Here is a 23,665-nt window from a genome sequence, read left to right on the forward strand (position 1 = left end):
ATAATTGGATAGTTAAAAATTAAAGATAGTTCAATTATATAGTGATACATCGTTGTTTATGTTTATAATTTTATTATAATGATAAATATATAAAATAATTATAAATTTATGGATAATATATTTATTATTTATAAATTTATAAATTTTTCATAAGCAAACTATTATTTGGCTTTAATAAATATATATAATATTTTTATTTTTTCACTAACTTTATAAAAAAATAGTTGTTAGATTTTGTTAACAAATTGAACAGACGGTTGAAAAAATAGGCTTTCAAATTTAGAAGAAAATAAATACCGTTTCATCAAGGTTTAGAGGAAAAAATAGTAATTCAATTTTCTTAATAATAATAATAATAATAATAATAATATCCGTAATTAAAGTACTAAAGTAATGATGCATGATAAAATTCATATGATTTTATTTATTTTATTAGTAGAAACATAGCTTAGGTTTTCAAAAACGGTTGATTCATTGCATATTTAATGATTTCAGAATAATAAAAGAAATAAAAATTGTTAATTGTATAAAAATATTTGTAAAATCTAAGATTATATTTCTTTAATTTTGGAAAACATTTTTATAGATTTTTACAAAATTAGGCAACAAAACTAGGAGTTTTTATACGAGTGCATGTGCATTACCCTTTCACACCCAAGGTTTTGCCCCAAAACTTTTCCTTGCGACATAAATCACAGTTTTACGTCCAAAATCAGACTTACATAGTGGTAGAGGATTTTACAAGCTTAGGAAAAAACAAAAAGACTTCGACACAGATTTCAAAATGTCAATCATCATATTACCCAAAAATATTTCCATTTTTTGGAATTTACTCTATCACCCCTAATCAACATCGACATTCCCACCTTATTACCCTTTAAAACAAGGCCAAAAGACTATTTCTCACCTAAGGTCCGATGCAAAAATAAATATATATTTGTGAGATTTTAAAAGTTTAAATACTCATCCAAAGTTTAGTCTATTTTCACATACTTAGAAAATTTTTATTAAGATTACAAGTAAAATCATTCATTTGTTAATAATATTAAAATAAATAAAATTATATCTCATTTTTTCTTTTAGTTCGAAAACATAAAAATTTCTCTTTAGAATTAAATTTTAAAAAATTTACTTTCACTTCTAGGGTTTGAAAAACAAATCCAGCCAATACTAGCCTCCTTCTTTAGTGTTTCTCTCCCAACAAAGGTATTGTCTAAATAAAGGTTTTGTTGGTTAGAGAAAGAGTCATTGGGAGCGAAACACCGAAGAGGGAGGTTGTCATTCATTGAATTAGTTGGCTAAATTTGTTTTCCAAACCCTACGAAAGAAAAGTAAATTTTTCACAACTTAATTATAGAGGTAAATTGTTAGTTTTTTAAACGAAAAGGAAAAATGTGATATAATTTTATTTATTTTAATATTACTGATAAAATAACGAATTTATCTTTAACCTTACCAAAACATTCTTGAGTGTGTGGAAATAGATTAAATTTTGGATAGATATTTAAGTTTTTGAAATCCCGTATGTGTTTGTCTTTGCACTAAACCTTGGATGGGAAATAGTCCTTTGGCCTAAAACAAATCCACAAAATCTTATCAGTTGACATTGCATCTTTAGTCACCCGACACATTTTCTTGTTTAATCTTCTCTTACTTCTATCCAATCTTCTCTCACACTTAATTGAAAACCTCAAAATAAAAATAGAAAAAAAAAAAATACACACACACACACACATAGAGACACAATTTTACTAACCATTTCTTTAACCAATCATCTCACCGCTATCAACGATTTCTGTCGCAAAAAACATTATTATTTATCTTACCAATCATTTCACCACCATCGTCGATTTTGAATCTCTTGTCACCTTCACAATCACTACTCATTCACCATGTCATTGACCACCACAATTCCTATCAATCCTCACACTATCGTTACTGATTTGTGTTGCAACTAATTTGATTTATTTTTTCTCCTCAAACTACCACCCCATACCTCATTAACTACTGCAAATTTTACCAATCCTCTCACCACTATTATTGATTTGTGTCACAATAAACCTGATTTCTACTTTCTCTCCCTGGAGCTACCACCTCAAACAACATCATTATTTCTCTCACCATACTTCTCACAAATTTTGTCAATCTTGAACCTCTCTTCACTTCTATCTAGATTTTTATTTATTATTTTCCCACAAATCTCAACTTTTTCTTCTATCAACATTTTCCTTTTCCTTTTTATTTTTATTTTTCATTTTTCATTTTTTAAAATGTTTGGAAATATAGGTGATGGTTTTATCCTTATGTTGCAAATTTTTCATCAATAAAATTTGATTTTAGATTTAAAAAAGTAATTTATACTATCATTAGGTGAAGAAGTGATTTTCAACCAAACTTTGGGTTGGGAAAAAAAATTAACTCTTTTTATGTAGTCAAACATTAACACAAAAATCCAATCATAACAACAATAGATAGTAACGACAGAGATGAGAATGGATCAGGGTCGGTCAATAGTCTATAATTACTCTTCAACTTAAGGATGTCCCTATCGTAAATAATTTCCAAAACCAGGGGCGTTTCCACATCTACAGTGACCAGTCGAAGGCTGTGATATTTAAACGCGACCGTGATAGCCATTTCAGATCCGTGGATTGCTCTTCTCCATTTCAATGGCAATTTAAAAAAAAGAAAAAAAGGCAAAATCAGAAGCTCAAACAAATATCACTGTTCCTCCTTCACTCTCAGAGATCTGACAATCCCTTCTCCGTTACTTAACAGTCAACTTTCTCTCTCAGTTTCAGGTATTTTCCTCTCTCACTTTCTCGATAAAATGGCCGTCAAACATTTTTGTCATCTGGTTCGAGCTTTTGGCTTTCATAATTTATACTTTCTCGGTTTTTCATGATTTTGTCGTGTTTATCTAGGAAGATGTGGAAATAAATCGATGTTCAAATTGGATCTATTATGGAGAAGATCTTCCAGTAGTCATAGTGTATTTCAGGGGGTAAAGCTGTGATCTTTAACGGTGGATCTGCTGTGTTAGTTGTTTGAATTGGCATAACCTGGAGCGAGTGTATTAGTTGCGTAACTCAGTGATGGAGGCTCTCGTTGTTGTGGCTCAACACAAGAATCAATATTACGGCAGAGTCAAGCCAAATGGGTCGAGTCGTTACGGCTCATCACCTTCTAGAAACTTAAGAGATGTTAACTGTAGGGCTTTCGAATCTGGATCAGGTATACTTCCAGCACCGATCAAGAATGTTTCTGCTCCTGTGAACAAACGACCCTCTTCCTTTGTTTCGTTTAATTCTTCATCTTCGCCAAAAACACCATCAGCAAGCGTTAATGGGAACTCATACTCTGTGGACAACACCATAACGAAGTCGAAAACCAATTCCAGTAGCAGCCCTATTGTGATCAACATGAAAATTCCAAGAAATGAGACATCTTTCACCGGGAAACTCCTTGGTGAGTTTGAATCCTTCTCATTTTCTGAGCTGTGGGCTGGGCCGGCTTACTCCAACTCACCACCGCCGAGCTCTTTGCCTATTCCCAAGTTCTCAATGCGGCCCAAACGCACTGTTTCACTTGATTTGCCAATAATGGTTCATGAGACTTCTGTTGAAATGGTTCGCCCAATGGCCAAATCTGCACCCTCATCACCAACCAGGGGGCTTACCGGTTGTACTAGGGATATATTTCTTAGTGCTGACTCGGCAACAAAGACTCTGCGTCGCATTCTTAATCTTGACAATGCCGATGAGTGAAGTAGAAGGAGCTTTACGTGCTCCTGTAAATAACTTTAGATTTTTGAAGTGGGTAGTGTTAGATTGTATATACAGTGGAACAAAATAAAGATTTACCTTGATAGTGCAAGTTGGTATGCGGTTGTTTCTTTAGCTTTTGATTTGGGTTGTTAGTTTGAGTCGTATGGGGTTGTGTTTTGTTTTAGTGTGGTAGATGGCCCTGGTGGGTCAACAATCTCCTGATTTTCATTTGAGATTGATGTGGAGTTGGGCAAGGGTAGCATAACATGGTGTGGCTGCATGGATAGAAGTTAACTTGAATTGGAAGCAGAGGGAATATGGGAGTATATGTTGAGGTGAATGCATTGCTGCATCTTCTTTGGCGTACGATGGAGCAGTTAACTACTATTTAAGCTACTGGACTGCAAGGAAATTACATCTTTGATAGATTTGGAATCTATAATGATAACTTGTCAGTATAATCTAAATCTCTCAGGGTAAAGCTGTTGATTCTCACGGTTATGGACTTAAGCAAAAGTTCTTAGGCCTCTAGTGTTAAATACCATGTAATATACGGTAGAATTTTGATTAGACCATTCACAAGTTCCTTGGATCTCTGTTTATCCTTGTAATTCATCTCTTCTCCTTGATTTCAGTTTCAAAATCCTTTCTATCTGATAATCTTACTTCGATTAGACTTTCTGTTTCTAAGTTGACTGTCTCAATTAGCACCTTTTATTATCATTTTCTTCTTTGTTCAGCCTACCATCAATTGGATGCTCAGCAATCAAGCATCTCTTTTTTATAGTCACAATTTCTTACTATATCTCTTTTTAGTTAGAAACTGAATCCTTGTATACATGTATTGCTTCCCCTTAACCACCTTTTCGTGTTTTTTTTTGAGAGGGAAAAATTGGGAAGGGGGAGTGAAAGTAGTTATCTGCCACTTATGCTTCTTTAAGTTAAGCTCAATCTGTGTTTGCTCTATCCTATTCTATGCACTATTTTTTCCCGTTCTTCTGAGTGGAAACACCACTTGTTTCCTGCTCTTTAGAAAGCTTATTTTACTTGGAGATTGTTGACTGTTGCCAAGCCATTTACAAGGTAATAATTTTCCTTTTCTCAACTCAATCCTTTTGTAGAATTACTATTGTATTGAAATAATTATATGTTTAACTGATGTTAGATCCGTGTCTTTGTGTTCCAGGGTACCATTGTAAGAAGTTTTTGGAAGGCTCTCTCAGGAGTAGAAGCTGTCCGTTATAGTTATAGTCTTGACTGTTAGTCTTATGTGGACTATATGCAGTGTCTGTGTCTTTCTTGGAAAGAAATGTCTGCAGTTCCTATGATTTCGTGTAATAAATGTATGCTGTTTCGAATATATGCAATCTTTTTTTCCTGTCACCTGTGTTTGTCTTAATACTGAATACTTTTCTTTATCTTGTGGTTGTTGTACCAGAAGTCTCTTGAAGCAGGGAGTCAATATGTAGTGTGAGACTAAGATTTTCGCTTTTCAGAATTCCATGTTATGTTCTGATAGCAATGTTAATGCTTCTATAGTTGGATTTGAATTAAAGTTTTCAATGTTTATGATGTTGTTATAAGTATCTTTTTCTTGTTTGCTCTGTTTTAGGAAGTGCAATCAAATTACTCAGAATGATGTTGTGGAAATTGTCTTTGTAAACCTTACAAGGGTTTAAATTCTGAATACTGGTTTACTTAAAAACTTTCACTTGTGCTCCGTTATACTCTAGCTCTTTTTTGTTTATTTCTCTTTCCAGCTATCTGCAGATTGGGTGACCTTACTTAAAGGGCTCAGCTCCTTTCTCTTTCATTTGATTTTCAGGGTAAATACGATTTTGCTGCTTTAATTTCTGATGTATTGGATATGTATTAGTTTATTGCATCGTTTGTCCAATTGTTCAGATTGATCTTTAGTTCTTTCTTCAATAGCTTTGAGTTTCCTAGATTGATCTACTAGGTTCATGAGATGGATTTCTTAACATGTTAGAAGTGATTGGAATGTGATCTCAGACTAGTTGACTTGTGGTTGATTGAAGGGGCCAGTTTGTGAACTTTTAAGTAAATATTAAAAATAATATATGAATATATACATTCAAATTATATTTAGTTTGACACTTTCTTTTTTATAATGTGTAAAATATATGTTAGATGAAAGAAGTAAGGCCTGACGGTGTTTGTCTGAAAAAAATTTTAATTTTTTTGTTGACGTTAGTATAGGGTTTGATGGGAGTAAACCATGGTGGATTTCTTGATTGTATCAGGCGACACTGTCGTACCGGTCTGGTTTATAGTACCAGGGTGATTATCATCAAGTTATTATTTCTTCCTATGTATTTGTTATTTAATCTCCTTGCACAGCAATGGGAATTTCTCTTTGATAGTTGTTATGTAATTTCTCTTCATAATATTTACTGAAGCACCGTTCTGTTTTTTACGGTGCAAGTTGTCTGTTGCATTTTGTATTGCACTACATAAAACAACAGTGAGGGGATGGTCGGGTTCCTCTTCTTCAACCGGATCCAATATTACATCGTCAAATTTCTTGAAGGTTTTACAGAATGTATTTAGGTTGTGTAAGAAATTGATACTTGGATTTTAATGTGGTTCCATCCATGTGGTTTGTGTTTGTAGATGATTCCATGTTAGGTATGTTCAAGAGACCAAGTAGTTTCTGAAGGTTGTTTGTTTGGTTGAGGTCCATATCTTCATTAAGTGGTAGTTTATATAACAAAGAGATTCCAGAGTCCAAAATAGTGAGAGGGGAAAATTCATGCAAGAATCACTTAAATAACAATTATGTAAAATTTGATTTAGGTAATGTTTTATTACAAAAAAATGAAAGAGTATTTTGAAGATAAATTATTTAGGAGATTACTGAGTATAAATGAGTTTATGTTTGACAAAATTAAGTAAAAATTAATAAGTATAAATAATGATTGTGTTTGATTAGAGATAATAAAAGAATATTAAAATATTATTTTTTTAAAATTTTCTTAGATATAATTATTTTAAAATATGTTTTATGTGACTTATTATATTAATTGTTCTTAAAAAATAAATAATAAAAATAAAATTATAATAAAATCAAGATTAGTTTGGTAATTTTTTAATGCTTAAAGTAGAGGTGGTAATCAAATTATCACTTATATTATGTATTAAATTATTATTAGTAATATAATATTACAGTAATATTTTATTATTGAAAAACTAAATAAAATAATATAAATAATAAAAGATATATTATCAAAATAATTTTTTTATAATACAAATCAAATCGCGTCTTAGCATTATTTGGATGGATTTTTGTTTAATTGTTTACTATGCTAAAATCTTTTTCTTGAAGATTTCTTGTTAAATTCAAACTAACAAATGTTTTATTTTTCAAACATTATTGGGTGGGAAATTAATTGTTTTAACTTTTTTAAAAATCTTTTTATATAATTTTAATCTCTTTTTATCATTATACAATTTTGATTTAATAACCAAAGCCTCTCAAAAAGAATTCCTCAACGTATTCTTTCAAAAATCATATCAAATTGGTAGAAATCATGCATCAAGCTCATTTTAATTAAGTATCGATTTAAATGTTTTTATTCTTGTTTTGTTAGGTCATTTGAAATCGCTATATAATGAAATATCATTTACATTATAAAGTCTTTTGTTAATTCGTAATTTTTTAATTCATATTGTTGTTTTGTACTTAGTTAAAAAAAAACATATAATTTTACATAAAAAAAAATATTAGATTAAGTCATACTTATGTTTTTGTGATTGAATCATTGAAAAAATCAAAACTATGTAATTTTGGAAAAATTATGCAGGCAAGGAACACATGGGGTAGTTACAGTTGCAAAGTAAGAGTGGGTTAGCGGCTAAATAGGATAAGCGTGAGTTAAGTGGAAATTAGGGTAAGGCAAGCATTTGGGTAGACACGAAAAAGAGAAATTTCAATTATTTTAAAACTAATAGAAGTTATTGTTGATATTAACATTTTTGTTAACTTACCAAAAAAAAAACATGTTCGTTAAAATTAATGGAGTAATAACAAAAGTTATTGTTTATAGGATCAAAGAAACTTTCTTCTATTGTTTCAAAATATACAACAATATACAAGATTTTTTTAGGTATTTCTACGAAATTGTTTTTTGTTTAATCTTTTCATTAAATTGTCGCGATGTTTAATTGCAATAACATTTTTCATTTTATAAAGGTTAAAGTAGTATTTATGGTTAGATAACAATTATGGGATAAAGTAAATTATCAGAGATCACACTACAATGAGATATATAGATGGTTATAAAAGAATGATAATATTTGATGCAAAAATAGGTTATGAAGGATTGGTTGAGGTTCATGCTCTTATGAGAGAATCAATAGAAGACAATCAAATGTTCATATATGATATATATGACTATGAGGTCCAAGATGAACTAATCTCAAACAAGAATATCTTAAGGAAGAACAAACGAAGGATTCTTTGACAAAGGCACCACAGGTTGACTCTTCGACACCTATAAATATGGAAAGGGCATAATGATAGTATGGTTTGAAGGAAGATAAAAAGGGGTAATGTAAATGATGTTGATTAAGATTTTGACTATGGTTAAGACTTGTATGCAACAATTGAGAATTGGGTCTGTGGTCAACAGGATAAAGAACCAATTTAGGGTGCATTTGACCAATGGGATGAGATGAAAGATGTGTCGATGGTAGATCCTAAGTTAGATGGAATAGACGATGTTGAGATTATTTCATCTAATGTTCATAATGTGGGGGTTGATCAAAGTGGGGGAGTTAGGTGTAGTGCAAGACATCAAGGTTGCATTTTCTTGATCCATTTCAAAAGGGGTTACATAGGTGCGAAGAAAGAAATAGAGACATGAATTTTGTTTATACCGAGGTAACATTGGTGTATTGTGACCTTCTTAACGAATCTATTGCTGCATATTGACACAATGCAATCAATGTTGCAATTGCCAACATTTTTCCTAAAGTCTACCACAATTGTTGTAACTAACATATTAAAGGTAACATGCGTGTTAAATATAGAAAGACAAAGACCATTGAAGGATTAATTTAGGAAGCTATGAAAACATATCGTCTTTTTTTTTCTGATGATGTTAAGCGAAAAATTTACTAGATTAATCCTTATGCAAGTAACTATTTGACAAACATTAGGTAACCTAGATAGGTGCGTGCCCATTTTAGCGAGCTTTCTATAATATCATGATAACTAAAATTGCTAGTCCTTTAACACTTAGTGCAAAACACTTATAGTTTTTATCGATCACTATTCTTGTAGATTTTATTCAAGTTACTCTACAACAATGGTTTTACATTGTATTTTGATAAATTTACAAAGTGCAATTTATTATTATTTTTTGTTTGCAAATGTGTGTACTCACCTGTTAACACCTTAGGCTAAAGACAAAGTTGTTGGACATTTCCATAAATTTGCCAACATAGTTGTGAAATCAATCAACGTTTACAAATACAAAGTCTAGATTTTGGGTAGAAAGTCAGTATTATTGATCTAATGGAACATATGTGCAATTGTAGAAAATTTAAAATGTCATATATCTTTTGCATGCAGGTGGCCATCGTGGCTCGATTCAAGAAAATTTCGGATTGTTATCAATGGGTGAATTGAGCTATGACAGTCATGTGTGTACAAGAGACAAGAGATAGTTGAAATTTTAACAGTGACATATCCATTCCATTAGATCAATAATGCCAATCTTTTGCCCCAAGCTATGGACTTTGTATTTGTGGACATTAATTACTTTCACAACTATGTTGGTAGATTTATGAACATATCCAACGACTTTGCCTTCGACCTAATTGTTAATAGGTGAGTACGCCTATTTGTACACAAAATATAATAAATTACACTTTCTAAATTTATTCGAACCCATTTATAATTTATAGTAGTTGTATTTTACTTGTTGTCTATTGCAAAAAAAATACCCTAAATAAATTCTATGAGAATGGTGATCAACAAATTGTTTCGCACCAAAGCATTGAAGGACTTAATAATATTAATCGTCATGATATTATAATAAAACCTACTAAAATAAGCATGCATTGATCTAGGATACCCAATGTTTATCCAACAACTAACAGTGACATGTAACACCCATATGTACATCTCCAGGTACTATGGTCCTTTTTTATGATGATTACAAATGTTTGAGTGAGTTCACATGAGATAAATGTTAATCGTGAATTTCTATGTGAGAGGTGATTATGCATGGTAAAGTCATGCTAATGTGTTGGTTGCCATGTCAACCAAAATAGATAAGTGTCGTGATATTTTTTTTTTTTGAATTTAAGTGGCAAATGGTTGTGTTAGGAGGTAAAAACTTGTGTGTGGTGTTACACATTAACAGTTTAAATATGACATGTTAGTTGCGTTTTAAGGATTCTTATCCTTATTTAGATGTACGTAAACTCAAAAAGAGAAAAGAGAGAGTGTTGTGTTTTTGGTGCCTTGAATAAATTCTAGTGACCTTTTTTGGTGAAGAGAAAGGAAGAGAAGACGAAGAAAAGGGGAGAAATTTGTACCAAATCTTCAGTCCAAGAAGAAAGGTAAGTAAGGCTCTCTATTGCCATTAATTAAAGTGAAATCTTACTGTGGACTGAGGAAAGATCCTTTGTCAAATGTTTTTGTGCATTGATGAGTGCTCATAGTCAAATAATGATGTGGTTTAGATGATGTTTTATGATGAGATTTTGCTTTTGTCATGTGACGATTTTGTTAGTCCATATTATATTACAACAACAAGTTTTAACTATTTTGTGTGAAATATTGTTATCAGATATTTGCTTGATTGATGATAGATTAAGGATGGTAGCCATTATTGATTTAAACAAGTGACAGATGTGGTTGATGAATTTTATTCATTGGTTTAGAGTACATGCACGTTTTAGCTTTAAAAATAGGTTATTGGTAATATAACGAGCATAGAATGACATTAAAAGATGTGGAAGGATGTTGTTTGTTAATAGAGCCTTCATAGAGACCAATTTAGGGTGTAGATTTTAGGTTTACTTTCTATCTTCTAGGCTCATCAGACGGTTGTGTGGTATATGATACACATCCATGTGTACTAAACCCATAATTTAAATTTAGTTTTTTGGTAATCTAACAACTTTTAGACGTCGTTGATCGATGAATGGTTAATTAGGGCACAGAGTTTGCCTATTTATGTTACATGTACGATTGTCTGTGGGGTGAAATAACTAGAATACCCCTAAAGAGTAGAGCGTTTGAAGTAAAGTTGAGTTTTGAAAAGTGTAAGTATGAAAGAAGGCATACACTTGTCCTTTGAGGGATATGGTCGTTTGTGTTGAAAGAAACACATAAGGAAATTTCAGGTGAACAAGAATTATGCATGACATGAAGAAAAGACACCTATGTTAGGAAGTAACACGCTCATTCCTATAACACAGAAGTGACACCCTTTTGAGGGCGTGTCTCATGCATAAGGAAAAGTACATGCTTGTGTATTCCATATGGATGTTCGTATATAATGGGCAGATTAAAGAAAGAAAAAGAGAATTAAGTTATAAGTTTATAGGTCATCTCGAGAGACAATATGGAGATTTTAGGTACATAGTAGTACCTAATATGCCTAAAAGATAAGATGATATTAGGGCATAAGTTAATTTTAGGGTGAAATCTAAGATGACCCTGAGGTGATCTAAGGCTCGAGATGCATGCATACTAGACGCCTTATGATCGTTATAAGGGGTACTATGAGTATAAACTCCTTACACCGCATACAATAGGGCATGTCCGTAATAGGACATTATATTTGTAGTAAGGTACTAACTTGTAGTAGTTGCTAGTTATATTGATATTTGATAGTCCAATAGTAGTGTAGGAGAATGGATTCAACAACGAGTGCTCAAATGGCCAAGTTATCAAATTCTTGTGTTTGATCTAGTCTAATCAACCTAGTATACAACTAAGAGACATCACTTCTATATGATAATGCTTTCACCAAAAGATGATATAGTTATACGGGTTAGGAACCTAGGGAGTGGTTCCTTAGTAACCAAGTGAAAGATAGTTTGATCTGAGAGTTATGATATTCTTGATTTAAGTATGAGTTACAGATATGAGATATAGGACCTAACATTATTCTAATGGGAGTTTAGTTAAAACTCTGAATTACAAAGTAGTGTTAATCGAGCCAAGGGTATTTTGGGAATTACATAAAAGTTAGTAGTTGAGTCTATTATATACTGAGTGTTTTGCCATTCACTCTTCTACTTTTATATATGTAGGTATAGGTGGTTATGATGGTTGCAGGGTGAGTGATGGTTAGCAGGCCTAGACTAGTGGAGGGCATTTTTGTCATTTTGATGATTTATCAATTTATGTATAAGAATTTATGTTCATGTATTTTGTTGCATACCATCAAATATTATGATTAATGTTTTTATGATTTAGACATCTTTTGACATGTTTCTACTTGATATTAATAATATAATGGTATTTTGGTAATTATATGACATGGTATGTTGTATATAGCTAATTGTCATGTGGATGCATATGCAAGTACTTTAAGTAGACACATATTCCTCTGGAGAATAATACTTCTAGAGGGAGTGTTACATTACAAGATTAATTTCATATATTTTTTGCATGACATCATTAAATTCATAAAGATGACGTCTTTGTAGTTTTCTAAAATAATCTTTTAATAGTCTTTGTCTTTCTATACTTAGCACACATGTTACCTTTAATATGTTTATGTTAGTTACAACAATCATGGTCGACATTAGGAAAAAAGTTGACAATTGTAGCATTGACTGCATTTTGTCAATCCATAACAATAGACAAGTTAGGAAAGTTATTAATGCACTTATGTAACCTTTTTGTAAACAAAGTTCATGTCTTTGTTTTTTCCTTTTCACCAATATTGAATGTCAACAAATAAATTTGATTATTACCATCTTTCCTACAGGTATGAAAAGTGTCTTATGGCATTTGCTTTTCAAAAATGTATCATTAATGCAAATCACCAGACGACAAAACTCTTGAAACATCGTTATTAAGAATCCTAAAGCTATAATGAATAAATTTAAACTAATTACTTGTGTTTCTCTAAATTGCAACAATAATATAGTAGACTCATAAAAGACTCCTCCGGTGATCCTCTTAGTGAATTTAAGACTCATGTATTGTCACGTTAGACTTACGTGTATGAAATGTTAATTTTGTATCTCATTGCTATAGCAAAAATGATTTCTTTCGGCTGGTAAATACGGTCAACCAAAAATATTGATCTTAGGATTTTCTTGAGCACCCATGCATCAGCTTGTTATCTACATTGCTCATTTAAACATATGATCTCTCATCGAGACTTGGTAGATTACATAATTTTATACTAAAAATAATTTTCTAAATCATGCCTTTGAAATACATCATACAGTGCTTCCTTATTATAAAAAATGTCATGTACGTTGAAACTCACATCATGTCATGTATCAACATTACCAATAACTTGATTTTCATCCTCTACAACTATTGATGAAACCTAGTGAAATGGATTAGGAACATGAATATTTATCATTGTTGCCTTATGATTAATCAAACCTTGATGTCTTGTAATACACTCGACTCCCCTACTCCAATCAATCCCTGTGTTGTGAATATTAGCTAAACTTCTCTCAATGTTGGATGTTCCATCTAACTCAGGATCTTTTATTGGTACATCATCCATCTCATCCCCATGATCAAATACACTGCAAGTAGGTTCTCTATCATTTTGACCATAGACATAGTCCTCAATTGTCACACACAAGTCTATACCATGCTCAAAGTCTTGATCAACATCATTCACATTACTCCTTTCATTTTGCTATAGGTCACATTATTGTTGTGCCCTTTCCACATTTACAAGCATCAAAGAGTCAACTCGTGGCTCCCCCATCGAAATATCCTATATTTGTTCTTCCTCAGGATACTCTTCTTCGATATTAGTTCATCTTTCCTTATAACTTTCCATAATATAAATATTTGTTGCTCGTTTTTTTTTTCTTTTGATAATGTCATCAAACGAGGAACATCATGATCATCTCGAAAAAGAAAAAGTTTTAACAAAAAAAAGTTTTGGAAAAAAACACCTAAAAAAAGTTTTAAGAAAAAAATTGAAAAAAAAACCTAAAAAACCTTATAATTATCATATAGAATATAATAAAAAAAAACTATTTTCAATTCTATGAACAGTAACAAATTATTGTTCTATTAGTTTTAATGGAAATGTTAACATCTACAGTAACTTTGTTAGTTTTAAAGATTTGAAATTTCTGGTTTTTGCACTTACTTGAATACTTGTTTACCTTGCACCTAGCTTGCCTACATACTAACCCACTCTGACCTTGCCTACTTTTTACCTTGCACTTACCATAACCATGTTTACCTTGCCTAGCTTGCGTAATTTTTCTAGAATTACATAGTTTTAGTTTTGCTAGCAATTCAACCACAAAAACATGGATGTGACTTAAATCTAATGTATTTTTCATATGAAATTACTAGTCTCTTAAATAAGTTAACGATGAAACAATAACATGAATCAAGAAATTATGAATTAACAAAGAACAATACAACATAAAGGGTATTTTATTATATAGGAATTTTAAATGTGTTAAGGTAGGTGTCTTTGAGCCAATCGTATTTGACATTTGTAGATGTAATTTTATATCAATCATTAATAAAAAGATTTATTATTATTCTATTCATATGTGTTTAATTATATGATCATATGAATAACATGTCTTTAGAATGGTAGAACAATGATGAGGGGATAAGATGATTAATTGTGGGAACCCTACATACATATTATATGGCCATTCTAGAAACATTCGTAATCTTAACATTGCAATGAAAAATGACATGTATAATGATGATGGGATTCTCATAGTGCTAAGTGATCTCACCAAAAGTGATGATAGTTCTCACATTTTAAAGTTGTTGTAGATAACTTAGTGCAACATATGGGTGCACACTGTATATGTGTTCATTGGACTGACCTGACCAAATGATATCTATATAGACGGTTGCTTTAGTGTCAATGGAATGAATCCTCTAAACACTACAGGTGCATATGACCCTCTGACTTGAGGTCGCTAGACCGTCTCATATAAGAATTAGTATAGTTTGATACTATCTAATGTGTAGCCATAATTAGGGCAACTATAAATGTAGTAATCGATGATATCTTTAGATACATAGAGGTTATGGTTAATCGATAAAAGATTTATCACTCTTGAGCATAGGAGAAGATATCTCATGTGAGAATACTGAATGAAATTCATGACTACTTGAATTTGTGGCCATAGTGAGATAAGGTACAACCTAATTTATGTTAGTCATTGTTGTGTTTTAGTTCATGCCAAGGAACTACTGAGATAAACACATTTGTATGTCTTAGCCTCGAGAAATGTTGGTTAATGAAATGATTGAATTAGATGTAATTGTGATGTTGTAAAAGCTTAAGAGATGTCTACTAACACTTTATCATCCAAGTGGCCATAATACTTTGTTAGAGGCCAATCATAGTCTATGTCTAGATTCGGCTTGAATCTAGACACTATCAACTTGATAAAGAGCTTATGAGTCACACGTATAAAAGAGTTGAATCAAACTCAAAGGTAAGGATTGTTTATTGACAATTTAGGTATTTAGGGTCAAGAGAGAGGTTGTGAATGGGATGTGTTTGCCCATTGGAGTTGAAAAACCTAGTTGACCACACTTTGACAAAGTATACAATCATGCCCCTTAATGTGCCAACTGTGCATTTGGTGGGATGGTGTCAGCCATACACATGCATGATGTTGCTTGACATGATGAATAAAAAGCATGCCAACTGACACACACATGTATGGCTGGTTGTGCAAGCTTTTAGCCATGTTGATCGACACATATTTATGAAGCTTATCATGAAAGTGTTTTTGGTGAAATGTCAATTGTGCTTGTTTACATACCAATTATGCATGTGTGTTAATAAGTACCATGCTTGATTGAAATTTCAACTGTGTTCGAACATCTGCACATATAAATTAAAGTGTGAGTTTGAGAAACAGATGCAACACAAAAAATATACAAAGAACCTTAGTCGCCACTCTCTTTGTTTTCTCCTTCCCATGAACACATCTATCTAGCCAAAGAGCCCTAGCAACCTCTTCACCTAGATTTCCTCTCTTTTGTGTTTGTGCTTCACGTGGATACTAAGATATTGCCTCGTGAGGGTTGGATAACATACTGTGTCTCAAGCCATGTGAAATTTAGAAGAGTCATCAATGTAAAAATAAAATTTGAAACACCCTATGAGTATTTTGCATATTTCATGAATTTTATGATTAAAATAGCTATCATGGTTCTTTTTCATAATTATTTGATTTTTAATTTTTATTTTTGTTATGATGTCAATAATTGACACCCTGAAAACCTGCAGTGGTATTAGAGCCACTGTTTAGCATAATGGTCATAAAAATTATACCTACAATTGTTTTGATTAAGTTTATATGTTAATAGCATGTAATTGGAATTTATCAAACTGAATTGGTAAAGATGATTTGCAATTGTGTTGCTGCATGATTTGTTGAGTATTATATACCATGTAACTATGTTAAATTATTGAGTAATGGTTTTTGAATTTTCATTTGAGTTTTGTTGATAAATGCAAGTTTCAAATAGGTTGAACATTATAGGTTTCATGTTATTGTATGAAATCACCATTAAATCGTATTGTTGCATGATCTGAAGGTTGTCGTTGGAATGAGTACAATTTACGTATTATATTCTCTCACTATGATGAATTGGTTTGCCTGAAAGTGAAAGATTTTTGGATTTTTTTGTCACTGGAAAGTTTAGAAATAAGATTCTAGAAAGCCTACCATGTACAGTTGGACCTAAATCGTGCATGGTGGGTGCCAGGTGGACACTTCCTTGTACCATGTGTTGGTGCACAACTAGACATCTCTTGTCCAGTTGTGAATTTTTCATGGTGCCAAATATGTACCATGGTTGGCTTCTAATCGTGCTCACTACTTTCTTGTAGTGCTTTTAAGTCATGCATCATTCTAAAATTTTAGTGAATTTCAAAGACATGATTGGACGCTTTACTTGCATGCTTCAAAAAGTTAAAAATATCAGTTTAGTCATTTTTTTTTTGAATTAGGACTAAATTGAGATTTTTTTGAGTTTTGGCGTTGAACTACAATTTTGTAAAACTTTAAAGATAACTATGTAATTTGATAGTTGGTATATTAATAGTTAAAATTTAATTTTAATTGATATGTATATGTATCGATGTATGTATACATTATGCCCAATACATAGCTAATGAATTTAGTAAATATTTTTATTTATTTATTTCTTTTGGATTGTAATTCTTAAATAGGGTTTGTGTGCCCTATTTTTATCTTCTTTCTTTTTTTGGATTAGGTTGTTTTTATTTTTTCAGAATTATGAACTAGAAAATAAAACCATATAATAATTGAAGACTGGAGACGAAAGGACAACAAAGATTCGAAGGTGAAGATTTACTTAGGTTAACCAATCAAACTCCTCTTAGCTCAAGGGACTTGACATTAGTTATGGTTGCTTACTAGCATGTTTATTCTTTTGTTGCAGAATGTATGTGTAGGTTTTATTTTACAAATATCCCCTAATATGCGACTTACAAATATCCACAAACTAAGAGTTGATTACGTTTGGTCTAACTTAACTAATGTACTTTTCTTGTTTGTCAAAGCAAACGCGAAGTATGTTAGAAATATGAGTAGGAATACATTTGTTGATACAAGGAAATATGTAGTATCCACCATATTGATACCAAAAGTCACATTTGAGGTTGTATAATTTGTTGGGATAACACTTGACTTAAGATTATAGCTTTTTGGTAATTAATTTAAAATTTACCTATTCAATTAATTCGAACTTATTCATTAAAGCGAAAGGGAGAATTAATACGATGAGATCTCAGTCTACTAGGAAGTTCACCGAAACTTCTTGAATACAATAGTGAGAGCTATTCACTCGAGAAAAATAATGGGAGTATTTTAATGAATTAAATCTGTAATTAAAATGAATATTAATAATTAAATAAAATTACTAATTATTTTATTTGTAAATTGTAGATCACAAAATCATTATATCAAACCTAACATATCGATCAATTCTTGAAAAAGAAAATAGGCTCATTAGAACCAGCTTCACTAATTGATATAAAAATCTTTGGATTATTATGTGTCGAGAGAAGAGGTTGTATATCTTTGAAAGGTCGTTGCCCCTTGAATCTAGTCTTGATGCTACCCAAGAGCAAAATGATACTTTTAATAAGTATCTTGATAACTCCATGAAAGTTCAATACCTAATGCCAACTTCCATGAGGAAATAGATGCGTAATCCATGCTTACATAGATTCAAAAGTTATATGGCGCTCATACGAGGGCTAAACAATATAAGTTATTTGTTTAATTGTAAACTCTTTGAAGGAGGACAAGTTAGCCCTCATATGGTCAAGATGATTGGCTACATTAAGTGATTAGTGAGCTTAGGCTTTATCACGGACAATAAGCTTGCTATTGACTTGGTGCTAAAATCCCTCCTTAAACCATGAGCTAATTTCATTATCAATTTTAACCTAAATAAAAAAGAGAAAATCCTTGAGGAGTTGTTGTATATGCTCAAGATTTCTAAACAAGAGGTACCAAAGGTAGCTTTCGCTAATGTGTTTATGGTTAAAGCGTAAACATTAAAGGGCAAGGCCAAAGGCAAAAACAAGGCCAAAGCTAAGCCTAAGTCCAAAACAAGAAACAACCTGATACTGCTAGTCAGCTTATAAGTGGTGTGGGGAAGGGAAAGGTTGTTTGCTTTTATTGTGGCAAGACAAGTCATTAAAGGAGTTATTGCAAGGTATTTTTGAAGAACAAGAAGAAAAAGACAACTAAAGGGATATTTATTTTCGATTGCTGGTGGTATTATAACCATCAGCTTGAATAATATTCTCTGTGAAATAGCTAAATTACATAATAGTTTATATATTTTAAAATTGGATAATGAAACTCTTAATGTGCAAAACGATAAATGACTAAAATATGGCATTGTAGGTTGGGCCATATAGGACCGAAACATATATCAAGGCTTCTTGAATAAAGAGTCTTGTAATCATTTGACTTCAATCATATGATAAATGCGAATGATGTCTATTAGGTAAGATGACTAAAGCACTTTTCACTAGACACAATGAAAGAGCGATTAAATTGTTAGGGATCATACACAATAATATGTGTAGGCCAGTGACAGTACATAACAAATATGGGTAAACCTATATCGTCACATTTATTGATGACTTTAGTAGATATGACTATGTATTTTTATGAAACACAAGTTTGAATGTTTTGATAAGTTCAAAGAATTCAAGAACGAAGTAGAAAAATAACTTAAGAAACACATTAAAGTTCTTTGAAATGTTTAAGAAGGTGAATACTTGAACCTTGAATTTAGAGAATACCTAAAGAAAAATAAGATTGTATCTTAACTCACTTTTCTCTATAAACCCTAACATAATAGTGCATCTAAATGTAGGATTATGACCTTAATAGAAATGGTCAAGTCTATGATGAGTTTTAATGATGAGTTTTATTGATCTATCCATGTTTTGATGAGACCATGCCCTAGAAACTGCTACTTATACACTGAACCATGTCCTATCTAAATTTATGCATAAAATTTCATACGAGTTATGGACTAGGTGAAAACTTACTTTAGATTACTTAAGGATTTAAGGTTGTGAAGTTTATGTCAAGAAATTGACTTCGAATATGTTGAGTGCTAAGTTTGAAAAGTGTATCTTTGTGTGATACCCAAAGGTTACTAAAATATATTGCTTCTACCACCCAAAGGAGTAAAAAGTCTTTAATGCTTATATCAGTATTTTTTTTAATAACAAATTTATTTTCAAGAAAACCAGTAGGAAGAGTATAGAACTCAATGAAATTCCTATACCACCAGATACCACATATGTTAAACAAGAAGATGTGCCATTATAGATGGTTGCTCATGATAAGGAAGTTCCTCTATCTTAGGTGGAATAACTTTAATGCACATAATAATTATATAGGTTTACATGAGTACGTCATGAGACAAAGAGATTTGGTTTTCTCTTGACTCAGCACAGTGATGTATTGGTCATTCATGATGACAAACTTAAGGACTATAATAAGGCTGTTTCAAGTTCAGATTCTGACAAATGGTTGATGCCATGAAATTTGAAATAGACTTAATATACTAGAACCAAGTATGAACTCTAGTGAATACACTTGAAAAGGTAAAACTTGTATGGTGCAAATGGGTTTTCATAAGGAAAACTGACATCAAGGTTAATGTGTATACCTATAAAGGATGATTGGTTGTCAAAAGTTTTACTCATAAGTATAACATTGACTATGATAAAACCTTTTCGCCAGTTGCTATGCTTAAGTCTATTAGGGTTATGTTTGTTATAGCTGTATAGTGTGACTATAAATTTTTCAAATAGATGTCAAAACTATCTTCTTGAATGGTAACCTTGTAAAGACTGTTTGTATGGTGCAACTCAATGATTTAGTTCTTGCTGGATAGACAAACAAAGTATGCAAGCTGTAAAAGTAATTTATGGACCTAAGCAAGAGTCAAGGAGCTGGAATATTCATTTTGATAAAGTCTTGCAAGAGTTTGAATTCATAAAAAACGAAGATAAATTGTATGTGTATAAAAAGGTTAGTAAGAGTATGATTGCATTTCTAGTATTGTATGTCAATGGCATCTTCATTATTAAAAATGACATACCGAACTTAAAATTAATAAAGACTTGGTTATCCAAGTGCTTCTCCATGAAAGACTAAGGAGAAGTAGCCTACATTCTTAGGATTAAAATTTATCGAGATAGAGAACGTTGTCTACTAGGCTTAAGTGAAAGCACATATATAGACAATGTATTGACTAAATTCTATATGAAAAAATCCAAGAAGGGATTTCTACCCATGTCTCATGGTATATATCTTTAAAAAGATATATGTCCAATTACACAATCTGAGAAAGATAAGATAAGTAGTATCCCATTTGCCTTGACTCTAGGATCAATCATGTATATCATGTTATATGTCAGGATTGATGTCTAGTAAGTGCTGTCGTTGACACCCAAATTAAAATCTTGAATTCTTGCAACAAAAATGTAGTAAAGGAAAGTATGGATCGTTCCTTTGAAGGCTTCCACTTAGGAAGTTGTTACAAATCACGCCAAAGTAAGGAAATTGGTGGATTTCAGAATTGAATACGAATTATAATTAAAAGCAGTAAATAAAAATCGATGAAATAATTTAAAATAAATAATCAATTAAACAAACTCTGGTCTACGGTTACATCCACTGTTGAAACTATGATTGATCATCGACATTCAAAAATATCAAGTTAATTATTCAAATATTCATTATGATAATAATTACCTGCCCTTCCTTATGATTAATTAACCAAAAACATATATTCTAATTAACCCTTATTGAGTAACAACTTGGATACTATTTTAAATTTAGTTAAACAATAGCATTAAGAGTTAGAAAGACCAACGAAATAAGATAACTCAAGCGTACGACATTGTATTTAATCTAGTTGAATATTTTCCTAGGAATTACAGTTTCTGACGCAGCAAATAATAAATCCTAGTTGCCACTTTAATTAGATAGATTGAACAATTATGGATTTAACATTTAAACTAATAGTTGATCGCATGAATTAATAAACTAATCGCGCGTCTTAGCAATCAACTAATACAATCATAATAAATAATCTAGGAAAATAATCAATACTTGAATAATTAAAACATGCATTAAAGAACAAAAAATAATCTCACAATTCTTATAGTTCCATGGTTTTAGATCCCTTCAACCAAGAAAAATATTTAGCCATTGTAAACCATGTTCAGCTCTCTAATCCTCCAATGATGATGATGATACAACAAAACAAAAATAATTATATATATACATTCCCCCTTCCCCCCAACTCAGATTCGGAAATAAAAGTCAATAATAATCTCCTAATCTAACCAAGCAAAAATAACATGTATCTTTCTAAAAAGAAAGGAAAAGATATATATTCTTCCCCTAAAAAAAAATCCTTTTTTATTTATCTAAAATAATCCCCTTTTCTAACTAATAATCACATTTTTTCTATGAAGCAAATTTTGACTTCTTTGGAACATCTTAGCTGATCTGGACATCCAAATTTAAATTTTAAAATCTGCTCTCATCATTTCACGTGCCTATGCCTAGTCAGCATCACAGATTTTGTTGATTCGTAAATTTGCTTCAGTTTTATACTTCTTAGCCCAACTTACTCCGAAAATGCTCAAAGCTTCCTAATTGCAAAAAGATAAATAATTTCATTAGCTTGAATTAAATTTTCATACAATATAAGAGAATTAAGAATCAAAATAATGATAACTAACAATGTTATCAAATTCCCTCACATTTATCTTTTGCTCGTCCTCGAGTAAACCACAATTATCAAAGACAAAAATAAGAAAGTTTTCATCAATCTCTTTTCTCATGATACAAAAAAGTGTGCATATCTTAAGATTCAAACCAACCAAGACTTAAGCAACAACACACATCATAATCAAACTTCACAAGTAGATGTGCACAAAGACAAATCAAGACAATCATATTCTAAAGTCCGTATGAAGTTTTTGGTGAATCTCCTCACAGTTATCACTCATACCACTCATGTTTTTAATGGTTCAGTGTTTCACCCACGTTCTTCCAATGCAAACATTTTACCATAGGTTTGCTTATGCACCAAATCTCCACCACTTAGATTATATATATGCATAAATCAAAAGGACTTTATTTTAGGTTGTAATGAGGCTTTGGGTAAAGGTGAGGATTAATAGATACGAAAGGTTAGAACCATGAGCATTAGTAAAACATTTAAACACATAGAGGGAACAAAAATCTAAAGCTAAAACTATTACATTCACCACATTTCTCTTGTAATTCCTTACTACTTGCTCCTGCTTTTTTTTTTAAATTTTTTCATTTCATTTTGTTCATTATTTTTTTTATCATTTTTCTTTTTTTTTTTGCGAATAACTAAGAGAATTTGAGAGTAAAGATAACAATATATGATAGTAACAATAACAAATCTTCATGCCACATTCTTTTCATAATCTCATCCTAATGCATTTAAGTCTCTTTTTTTCCCCACACTTAAATTTTTTTTTTCAAAATAGTAAATTCACCAAGTAACAAAATTTAATTTAAATGCCCTACTAACATTCATGGTTTGTAATATGGTTTTAGCTCAAAGAATCAAGGGCTTTGTAAGGCTCAATGGGCTAACTAGGGAAATTGAAATAGGTTGTCTTTTTAAGCTAAAGGGTTTAAAAAAGAGTGCCTTTATCATTTCATGCAAATATATATATCAATGCAATCTCGAAATGGTTCAAAACAAGTTTTAGAGATATATTCACATAGAAGAATACCACTCATTAAAGAAAACATAGATTGATATGTATGTTTCATTATTTTTTTAGCTCAAAACTCATGAGTTAGATCAATTCACCTTAACTTCAAACAAAGATCTAGCATTCAATTATCGAAATTTGTTTAAGTGTATACCCTTAGTTAATCTAACAAATCAGCGTGCATTACTCTTATACTTAAACAGCTAAATCTCATGGCATGCACATAATTTAATTCATTTAAAATGAAATTAATGGAATTGTTTGGCTAACTAGACCAGGGAGAAGTACACTAGCTACCATATCAATGAAAAACACAAACAAAAACCAAACTTTAACCAATGAAGAACAACAAGAAAATAAGACAAAAAATAAGACATA

The 23,665-nt window shown here is 31.3% G+C and overlaps 1 protein-coding gene across 6 annotated transcripts; it reads left to right on the forward strand.

The window, feature by feature from the left end:
- The first annotated feature begins 2,616 nt into the window (after nucleotides 1-2,616).
- Nucleotides 2,617-6,383, forward strand: LOC123223884 (putative protein TPRXL). Of its 6 annotated transcripts, XR_006503876.1 has the most exons (5): nucleotides 2,619-2,801; nucleotides 2,925-3,759; nucleotides 4,954-5,110; nucleotides 5,528-5,593; nucleotides 5,988-6,383. XR_006503876.1 is itself a non-coding variant. In XM_044647346.1 (3 exons), the coding sequence occupies exons 2-3, from the start codon at nucleotides 3,096-3,098 to the stop codon at nucleotides 5,010-5,012; spliced, it is 723 nt and encodes a 240-aa protein (XP_044503281.1). In that variant the 5' UTR covers nucleotides 2,617-2,801; nucleotides 2,929-3,095; the 3' UTR covers nucleotides 5,013-5,262. The 6 variants fall into 6 exon arrangements, 2 of the variants coding, with proteins under 2 accessions (XP_044503281.1, XP_044503280.1); XR_006503875.1 differs by having other exon boundaries at nucleotides 5,528-6,383; XR_006503874.1 differs by lacking the exons at nucleotides 5,528-5,593; nucleotides 5,988-6,383 and adding an exon at nucleotides 5,206-5,262.
- Nucleotides 6,384-23,665: the final 17,282 nt, after the last annotated feature.

The sequence above is a fragment of the Mangifera indica genome, chromosome 8 (assembly GCF_011075055.1).
Source record: "Mangifera indica cultivar Alphonso chromosome 8, CATAS_Mindica_2.1, whole genome shotgun sequence".
Taxonomy (NCBI): Eukaryota; Viridiplantae; Streptophyta; class Magnoliopsida; order Sapindales; family Anacardiaceae; genus Mangifera; species Mangifera indica.

What these genes read in the sequence shown, in the direction of transcription:
- LOC123223884 (XM_044647346.1), top strand. Translation starts at nt 3,096, where the DNA reads ATGGAGGCTCTCGTTGTTGTGGCTCAACACAAGAATCAATATTACGGC. An exon ending in TCTTAATCTTGACAATGCCG is followed by an intron (nt 3,760 to 4,953) that starts ATGAGTGAAGTA and finishes TTTGTGTTCCAG; the next exon opens with GGTACCATTGTAAGAAGTTT.